This window comes from Triticum urartu, chromosome 5A (genome assembly GCF_056163025.1).
Source record: "Triticum urartu cultivar PI428250 chromosome 5A, HENAU_Tu73, whole genome shotgun sequence".
NCBI lineage: Eukaryota > Viridiplantae > Streptophyta > Magnoliopsida > Poales > Poaceae > Triticum > Triticum urartu.
In genome coordinates, this window is record NC_141877.1 from 676139173 (window position 1) to 676149648 (window position 10476).

The 10476-nt window shown below is 43.8% G+C and overlaps 1 protein-coding gene across 1 annotated transcript; it reads right to left on the reverse strand.

Annotated features, from left to right (window-relative positions):
* Window positions 1-7860: 7860 nt before the first annotated feature.
* LOC147974022 (germin-like protein 8-11) lies at window positions 7861-8948 on the reverse strand. Its single transcript, XM_087525153.1, has 2 exons — window positions 8759-8948; window positions 7861-8635 (listed from the first exon to the last, which is right to left on the reverse strand). Exons 1-2 carry the CDS (start codon window positions 8877-8879, stop codon window positions 8067-8069), a joined length of 690 nt encoding a protein of 229 aa, XP_087381279.1. The 5' UTR covers window positions 8880-8948; the 3' UTR covers window positions 7861-8066.
* Between the last annotated feature and the right edge of the window lie 1528 nt (window positions 8949-10476).

Sequence of the window (10476 nt, forward strand, 5' to 3'; positions counted from 1 at the left end):
TGTTATTCTCACATCAATTGGATATTTACTCGGTCAAAATTTTCTCAGAATAGTTAATTATATTAATCCACGTGCGCATAAACAATGACGATAGAGAGCAGAAACAATTCATGTGATCTTAGTAATATTAGTTAATGTCCTCTTGCTAAGACTTTGATCCTGATCATTTCGATGGATAATCTGACAATCTAGTCGGCTTTCTTGACTAGGCTCATGACACATCTCACCTGCCTCTTTTGTTAGAGTAACCAGTACATCCAACATCATCGTCGCGGACGACACGAGAGGTGATCGCCGCCGCCGGCCGTAGGCCCCCACACTCTCATCCTCCGCTGGATGTTGTCAATCGGCAATACTCCGAGCAAATCCATGGGCGATGGTAGGCGTCAACGGAGTGTCCCTTCTGTCCACTCCACTCCCTGGTTTAGGCAGAGGGTCCTCTCCGATAGTAGTTGGGTGGCGACGGTGCGATGAAGTTCAGTGTTTTCTTCCAGGTGGTGCATGGTTGAATGTCGTTGGCGGTCCTGGTTGAGTCTTGCGGTGGTCCAGCCTCTCCTCTGCTTCCTCTCGACGGCATGCTGGAGGCGTCTAATTGTGCGCTTCCGGTGCTTGGTAGCATGTTTGGCTTGTTTGTTCATGCTTTCTTTGATCATCTTGTGTGAAAATTTCCTCAACACCATGTATCATTCAGCCATTTGACTTTATTTCTAGAGGTAGTGTGGCTATCAAAGTCAATGATGATGTTGACAACTATTTTCAGACTAAGAAGGGTCTTCGCCAAGGGAACCCCATATCCCCTATTTTGTTCAACATCACAGCTGATATGTTAGCTATCCTTGTTCAGAGGGCTAAGGTAGCTGGCCAGATTAGCAGTATTATTCCCCATAGTAGAAGAAGGTCTGTCTATTTTACAATACACGGATGACGCTATTTATTTTATGGATAATGACCTAGATAAAGCAAGAAACCTCAAGCTTGTTTTATGCGCATTTGAGGAGCTCTCTGGTCTATAATTTTCATAAGAGCGAGCTTTTCTGCTTCGGCGACGTTGTAGAGTCCGCAGCTGAGTGTGCTGACATTTTTGGCTGCCGGCTTGGGCAGTTCCCGATTAGGTATCTCGGTATTCCAATTCACTATCAGTGCTTAACTATCGCTGAGTGGAAACATGTGGAAGAGAGACTTGAGAAATGGCTAGCCAGTTGGAAAGCTAAACTCTTGTCATATGGCGGGAGATTGATTTTGATCAATTCCGTCCTCAACAATATGGTTCTATACATGTTGTCGTTCTTCCACTTACCGAAAGGGGTTCTTCAGCGTTTGGATTACTTTAGATCCAGATTTTTTTTTTGGTAATGTGATAGTGAATCTAAGAAATACCGACTTGCTAGGTGGACTATATTATGCCGACCTAAAAGTCAAGGGGGCCTTGGAATTCAAGATATTGAGATTACAAACATCGCTCTTCTAAGTAAATGGGATTACAAATTACTCACTGAGAATGGACTATGGCAGGAAATCATTTGTAACAAATGCGTGGGGTCCAAAGCCATTTCTCAAGTTCATTGGAGACCCGGTGATTCACATTTTTGGTACGGTGTCATGAAGGCCAAGGAATTCTTTTTCTAGTTTGGTACTTTCTCAGTTAGGGATGGTTCTCAGGTTCGATTCTGGGAAGATATCTGGCTAGGCGCCACCCCACTTATGGTGCAGTACCCTAGCTTGTATAGGATTGTCAGACATAAATTTTTCACGATCAAACAAGTTTTGGGACAAAATAACCCCGATATTTCTTTTCGTAGGGACATCTTTGGCCGTTGTCTCATAGCATGGAATGAGTTACTCTCGTGTCTGGAGGACATTCAATTGACAAGCGAGCCGGACAAGTTTCATGTTGGGAAACGTAGTAATTTCAAAAAAAAAATCTACACACACGCAGAATCATGGTGATGCATAGCAACGAGAGGGGAGAGTGTTGTCCACGTACCCTCGTAGACCGTTAAGCGGAAGCGTTATGACAACACGGTTGATGTAGTCGTACGTCTTCACGATCGACCGATCCTCAGTACCGAACGTACGGCACCTCCGCGTTCAGCACACGTTCAGCTCGGTGACGTCCCGCAAACTCACGATCCAGTAGAGCTCGGGGAAGAGTTTCACCAGCATGACGGCGTGGTGACGATGTTGATGAAGCTATCGCGGCAGGGCTTCGCCTAAACACCGCTACAGTATGACCGATGTGGATTATGGTGAAGGGGGGCACCGCACACGGCTGGGAGAGATCTTTGTGATCAACTTGTGTGTCTAGAGGTGCCCCCCTGCCACCGTATATAAAGGAGCAAGGGGGGAGAGGTGGCCGGCCAGGAGGAGGCGCGCCAGGGAGGAGTCCTACTACCATCGGGAGTAGGACTCCCTCCTTTCCTAGTTGGAGTAGGAGAAGGGGGAAGGAGGAGGGAGAGAGGAAGGAAAGGGGGATCCGCCCCCCCCCCCTCCTTGTCCAATTCAGACTAGAGGGAGAGGGGGCGCGGCCTGCCCTGGCCGCCCCTCCTCTTCTCCACTAAGACCCATCTTGGCCCATTAAACCCCCGGGGGGTTCCGGTAACCCCCGGTACTCCAGTAAAATCCCGATTTCATCCGGAACACTTTTGATATCCAAATATAGGCTTCCGATGTATCAATCTTTAGGTCTCGACCATTTCGAGACTCCTCGTCATGTCCATGATCACATCTGGGACTCCAAACTTCCCTCGGTACATCAAAACACATAAACTCGTAATATAACCGTCATCGAACTTTAAGCGTGCAGACCCTACGGGTTCGAGAACTATGTAGACATGACCGAGACATGTCTTCGGTCAATAACCAATAGCGGAACATGTATGCTCATATTGGTTCCTACATATTCTACGAAGATCTTTATCTGTCAAACCGCACAACACTATACATTGTTCTCTTTGTCATCAGTATGTTACTTGCCCGAGATTCGATCGTCGGTATCCAATACCTAGTTCAATCTTATTACCGGAAAGTCTCTTTACTCGTTCCTTAATACATCACCCCGTAACTAACTCATTAGTTATCATGCTTGCAAGGCTTATAGTGATGTGTATTACCGAGAGGGCCCAGAGATACCTCTCCGATAATCGGAGTGACAAATCCTAATCTTGATCTATGCCAACTCAACAAGTACCATCTGAGACACCTGTAGAGCACCTTTACAATCACACAGTTACGTTGTGACGTTTGGTAGCACAAAAAGTGTTCCTCCGGTATTCGGGAGTTGCATAATCTCATAGTCATAAGAACATGTATAAGTCATGAAGAAAGCAATAGCAGTAAACAAACGATCAAGTGCTAAGCTAACGGAATGGGTCAAGTCAATCACATCATTCTCCTAATGATGTGATCCCATTGATCAAATAACAACTCATGTCTATGGTTAGGAAACTTAACCATCTTTGATCAATGAGCTAGTCAAGTAGAGGCATACTAGTGACACTATGTTTGTCTATGTATTCACACATGTATTATGTTTCCGGTTAATACAATTCTAGCATGAACAATAAACATTTATCATGAAATAAGGAAATAAATAATAACTTTATTATTGCCTATAGGGCATATTTCCTTCAGTCTCCCACTTGCACTAGAGTCAATAATCTAGATTACACAGTAATGATTTTAACACCCATGGAGCCTTGGTGTTGATCATGTTTTGCTCATGGAAGAGGCTTAGTCAACGGGTCTGCAACATTCAGATCCGTATGTATCTTGCAAATCTCTATGTCTCCCACTTGGACTTGATCCCGAATGGAGTTGAAGCGTCTCTTGATGTGCTTGGTTCTCTTGTGAAATCTGGATTCCTTTGCCAAAGTAATTGCACCAATATTGTCACAAAACATTTTCATTGGACCCGATGCACTAGGTATGACACCTAGATCGGATATGAACTCCTTCATCCAGACTCCTTCATTCGCTGCTTCCGAAGCAGCAATGTACTCCGCTTCACATGTAGATCCCACCACGACGCTCTATTTAGAACTGCTCCAACTGACAGCTCCACCGTTTAATATAAACACGTATCCAATTTGCGATTTAGAATTGTTCGGATCAGTGTCAAAGCTTGCATCAACGTAACCATTTACGATGAGCTCTTTTTCACCTCCATAAACGAGAAACATATCCTTGGTCCTTTTCAGGTTCTTCAGGATGCTCTTGACCGCTGTCCAGTGATCCACTCCTGGATTACTTTGGTACCTCCCTGCTAGGCTAATAGCAAGGCACACATCAGGTCTGGTACACAGCATTGCATACATGATAGAGCCTATGGCTGAAGCATAGGGAACACTTTTCATTTTCTCTCTATCTTCTGCAGTGGTCGGGCATTGAGTCTTACTCAATTTCACACCTTGTAACACAGGCAAGAACCCTTTCTTAGCTTGATCCATTTTGAACTTCTTCAAAACTTTATCAAGATATGTGCTTTGTGAAAATCCAATTAAGCGTCTTGATCTATCTCTATAGATCTTGATGCCCGATATATAAGCAGCTTCACCGAGGTCTTTCATTGAAAACCTTTTATTCAAGTATCCTTTTATGCTGTCCAGAAATTCTATATCATTTCCAATCAACAATATGTCATCCACATATAATATTCAAAATGCTACAAAGCTCCAACTCACTTTCCTGTAAATATAGGCTTCTCCAAAAGTCTGTATAAAACCATATGCTTTGATCACACTATCAAAACGTTTATTCCAACTCCGAGATGCTTGCACCAGTCCATAAATGGATTGCTGGAGCTTGCACACTTTGTTAGCTCCCTTTGGATCGATAAAACCTTCAGGTTGCATCATATACAACTCTTCTTCCAGAAATCCACTCAGGAATGCAGTCTTTACATCCATTTTCCAAATTTCATAATCATAAAATGCGGCAATTGCTAACATGATTCGGACGGATTTAAGCATCGCTACGGGTGAGAAGGTCTCATTGTAGTAAACTCCTTGAACTTGTCGAAAACCTTTTGCAACAAGTCGAGATTTGTAGACAGTAACATTACCGTCAGCGTCTGTCTTCTTCTTGAAGATCCATTTGTTCTCGATGGCTTGTCGATCATCGGGCAAGTCAACCAAAGTCCACACTTTGTTCTCATACATGGATCCCATCTCAGACTTCATGGCCTCAAGCCATTTTGCGGAATCTGGGCTCATCATAGCTTCTTCATAGTTTGTAGGTTCGTCATGGTCAAGTAACATGACCTCCAGAACTGGATTACCGTACCACTCTGGCACGAATCTTGCTCTGGTTGACCTACGAGGTTCGGTAGTAACTTGATCTGAAGTTTCATGATCATCATCATTAGCTTCCTCACTAATTGGTGTAGATGTCACAGGAACCGGTTTCTGTGATGAACTACTTTCCAATAAGGGAGCAGGTACAATTACCTCATCAAGTTCTACTTTCCTCCCACTCACTTCTTTCGAGAGAAACTCCTTCTCTAGAAAGGATCCATTCTTAGCAACGAATATTTTGCCTTCGGATCTGTGATAGAAGGTGTACCCAATAGTTTTCTTTGGGTATCCTATGAAGACACATTTCTCCGATTTGGGTTCGAGCTTATCAGGTTGAAGCTTTTTCACATAAGCATCGCAGCCCCAAACTTTAAGAAACGATAACTTTGGTTTCTTGCCAAACCATAGTTCATAAGGCGTCGTCTCAACGGATTTCGATGATGCCCTATTTAACGTGAATGCAGCCATCTCTAAAGCATAACCCCAAAATGATAGCGGTAAATCGGTAATAGATATTATAGATCGTACCATATCTAGTAAAGTACGATTACGACGTTCGGACACACCGTTACGCTGTGGTGTTCCGGGTGGCGTGAGTTGTGAAACTATTCCGCATTTTTTCAAATGTAGGCCAAACTCGTAACTCAAATATTCTCCTCCACGATCAGATCGCATAAACTTTATTTTTCTTGTTATGATGATTTTCCACTTCACTCTGAAATTCTTTGAACTTTTCAAATGTTTCAGACTTATGTTTCATTAAGTAGATATACCCATATCTGCTCAAATCATCTGTGAAGGTGAGAAAATAACGATACCTGCCGCGAGCCTCAATATTCATCGGACCACATACATCAGTATGTATGATTTCTAACAAATCTGTTGCCCGCTCCATAGGGAGAACGGCGTTTTAGTCATCTTTCCCATAAGGCATGGTTCGCAAATACCAAGTGGTTCATAATCAAGTGATTCCAAAAGTCCATCAGTATGGAGTTTCTTCATGCGCTTTATACCAATATGACCCAAACGGCAGTGCCACAAATAAGTTGGAGTGTCGGACACCGGGACGACGACCCTGGATGGCAGGCTGCGTGTCTCACTTTCCATTGAGTAGCATGGCAGTGTTTCTTGGTCATGCGGGTGGTGAGATGCATTCTGGCTGGTAGTCTTGGCGAAGCCGTCGCCCGTCAGTGGTGGCAAAGGCCTTATCCTGATCTACAGTTCTCGACCTGTTGTGGTAGTTCTGGTGGCCTGATTCCCCATTGGCGAGGTGTCGGGGAGGGTCTGAATGAAAGCTCCGAGCATCAATTCCTGTGGCTGTGATGCTTGCGGGTCTCATGTCCCTTTTGGGGGCATCGCCATGCCTCTTCTCCCCGTCAGTTCAGGATGAATACACTTGTCAGCCACGACAGACGCGGTGGTAGTGGTGCATTGCGTCGTGACCCTCGTGGGGGTGTCGCCGGTGAGTGCGACTTTCTTTCGGTTGCGGTTGCATGTTCAAAATGGTGTGGAGATCCAATAAACCCTACCTAGAACTCTGGTGACTCGCGATATCGTTTACACCTATCTTTTACACGCGACGACGTCCTCTCTTCGTCCTTCCTGCTTGCCGGCCGACATGGATGACACTCCTCTATTTAGAGCAAGAGGCTAGAGGGTCCTCTCCGGCGGTGGTTGGGTCGTGACAGTGCAACAAAGTCTAGTGGTTTCTCCTAGCATCCAAGGTGGTGCGTGGTTTCATGTTGGTGGCGGTCCTGGTTGGGTATCAAGGTGGTCCAGCCTCTCCCGTGCTTCTTCTCAGCAGAATGGTCGAGGCATCTAGTTGTGTACTTTCTGTGCTTGTTAGCATGTTTGGCTTGTTTCGCCGTGCTTTTCTTTGATAATCTTGTATGAGGATTTCCTCAACACCATGTATCGTTCGATTGCGTAGCTTCCTTTATAAAGCAGGTGAAATTATGTTTCGAGATGAAATGCTTTTGTCACCAGCTCAGTACGCAGAAACATTTCAAATAATAATCATTTGGGGGGGGTCAGGTAATAATCGCTTGTTTTGTATATTTATGCACGTTTACCATATATGTTGTAGCGGCTTCCTGCAACCTGGTCCCCACTGTGCCCAATTTCTAAAACTTAGCAAAAAAAGTATAGTACTTAACATAAGACAAAAACATAACGCTCATATGTTTTTTAATACAACAAGCCACCTCATCAGTTTCCATTAAAGAAGCAGCCAATCGAACTTACAAGAGTTTTGAACCAAAAGGAAGCTAAAACAACTAAAGCAAGCTCGATAGGAAAGGGACCGTAACTTACTAATTACATGCACCAGGAAGCAGGATACCTCAACAACGACTCCAGGAAGCAACCTTTGCAAATTCAACATTCACATTCAATCCTGAGCACAACAGGGTTCCAACCATGGCATACTTCACATGTATTGCAAGAAAATCCTAGGTGTTCACCCCAGCATTAAGCATATAATTAATTGTCATATAATAATCTATTATTTCATAACAAGGGGAAATGAACCTAGAATTTTAATTTGTTATGATAAATAAGACACGTCAGATTCCAAAAGAAGCAAATGAGATCATATTAGTGTGACAAATATAATATTGTCAATTATTCAGAAGGTAGAAAAACATTCACTGATTACAGACACACAATGGAATGACATATGCTCCATTTATTTTATAGATTAGGATGCATATCTAGGAACTCAACCATGTCCTTCACTTGTGCACTGGTCTTCGGGGTAATTAAAAAATGTCTGTCTTAGTAGTGGTTGTTCTCCCAGAACTGAGCCTGGAGATAGTCTATTGTGTTCTTTTCCACCTGAAATGCCTTGGCAAGAACATCATCTGACATTGGTGGGTCTGACCCAAACACTGCATTGGCAATTGTGATAGCCCCTGGGTTCTGGCTGCTTAGCGCGGCAATTGCAACAGCAGGCAGGTGGGGGTTGGGGTTGAATTGGAAGTGGATGAGCCCCACGGGGAAGACAAACACATCACCTTTGTTGAGCACCTTGGAGAAGAACTTGTTTTTGTTGGGGGCGGGCTGGTTGGATGTCACAAAGCCAACGTACAGTGTTCCCTCGAGCACCGTGAGGATCTCAGTGGCGCGAGGGTGCGTATGTGGTGGGTTTTGGCCCAAGGGAGCATAGTCGATGCGCGCAATTGATATGCCGAGGGTGTTCAGTCCAGCAATCTGCATGACGTTGATCAAAGTGACGTTGGATCCAACCTTGTTGGGCACCCTAGGCTTGTCGAGGTTGGCCGCCTTGAAGAAGTCATCTGCATTGACCTCCATCGGGTTCTTGCAAACAAACCCATTGACACGGACTGGGGGCAAAAGAGATGTACATGTAAGCTCAGATTTTACATTGTTTCGACTCGCATATAATTACCAGAAATAGATTTCAACATATGTATTTGGTGAAAACATGATGACAAAACGGATAGTACCTGGTGAATTCATGTCGGCAACACAAAAGTCCTGGAGTGGGCTAGGATCAGAAGCAGTGGCCTGCCATGAGACTAACGCAAGAAGTGCAGCAAGGAGGAGAAAGGAAGAGGAGGATGCCATTTCGTTTTAGTGTCTTTGGCTCTTCTGTTCTCTCGTCTTCCTATTTCTGTTTGTGGCGTGAGTGACGATGGTTTGAACATGCAGGGGATGCATGTGTTTATATAGGCGCAGAACTCGTGAGTAATAGACAAAGTCAAGTGCAACCGATCAACAGATTGAAATGGTCTCCGGCTGCTGATTAAACTATTTTGCATAACTTTACAGGTTCCCTTTAAGACACGTTTTCCCTTCAAAGAAGCAATGTGAAACTCTCTCCTGAGTCGCCACAATGCATGCAGGGCTGGTTCCAGGAAAAGTCACCACCCGTCGCCATTTAGGAAATTATTTTGAAGATAAGAAACAGCGACAAGATAAACAAATGAAATTCCACTACTTTAATTAGATACAGTATCACATACTTGGTCAGAATCTGAACTGGTGGTCTGGTGTGTATGCACAAAGTTAGTTAAAGAGCAGTTGAGAAAAGCCAAGTCATGTAAGGCCATCAAATATTGTCACGTACTCATGCGTGGGCTTGATTCATGGGTGCCTGCATGACTTCTTAAGAGATATAAATTGACTACTACTCCTGTTCTTTCCAGAAGTTGATATAGAATAATGTGTGCAATCGAGGTTTTCAAACTATAAAATTATATATTTGCCTGTAGATTTGTCATGAAACCCAGCAACATAAGACGACACGGCATATTGTGTGTGAAGAAGGAAGAAAGCGAGGCGCCTCGATCCACACATGAATCCACCTAATACATCTGCTATATGTAGCAGCCCCTGTACGTTATCATCACGTCAAATCTGGTATTTACTTGGTTAGATGTCTCTCGAAGTGGTTGAGTATTTTCAGGAGGAAGCAGCGGCATTAGTGGAGGAAGTGCCCAACCAAAAGGAGAGCTGCCACAGAGGCCATGATGATGGAGAGCAGGAAATTTTCATATGATCTTAGCAAGACTAGTTAACATCTTGCAAGGACTTTTATCAACCTGTTCTATCCAGAAGTTATTATAAAATATATGCAATCTATCTTTTCAAACTATGACCACTAATATAAACAAAATATATATTTTCCAACAGATTTGTCATGAAATCCAGCAACATAAGACAACGCGGTAGCTAGCGGATTGTGCCGACAAGGAAGACATCGACGTGCGTCGATCCATGCACGAATCCACCTAATACAATTGACATATGTAGCAGCCCTGTTATCATCACAGTAGTCAGATATGTATTTGCTTGGGCAAATTTCTCTTGCAGTAGTTGAGTATTTGCAGGAAGAGGTGACGACATTAATGGATCTGCCTAACCAAAAGGAGAGAGATGACGACCTTACTAAGAGTAGTTAGCATCCTCGTGCTAAAATTTTTATCATGACCAGTTCAGTGCATAAATCTAACAATCTCGGTTGGCTTCCTACCTAGGTTCATGACACCAAACCTCACCTGCCCCCTTTTGTTAGTGTAAACAGTGCATCCAGTTACTAGGCTGGGTGGCCACACATAAACTGATTAATTTGTCAGAGGTGCGCGTTGGTAGGTTTGTGAAGGAAAAGATCAAGATATTTCCATCAGACAAATAAAATGCTTCTATCACAAGCTTGTTACAA

Excerpts from the sequence above, each read along its gene's own strand:
- LOC147974022 (XM_087525153.1), bottom strand. The coding sequence starts at position 8,879 with ATGGCATCCTCCTCTTCCTTTCTCCTCCTTGCTGCACTTCTTGCGTTA. Across the intron at positions 8,636-8,758 it reads TGCCGACATGAATTCACCAG|TCCGTGTCAATGGGTTTGTT; the intron begins GTACTATCCGTT and ends TTTTGCCCCCAG.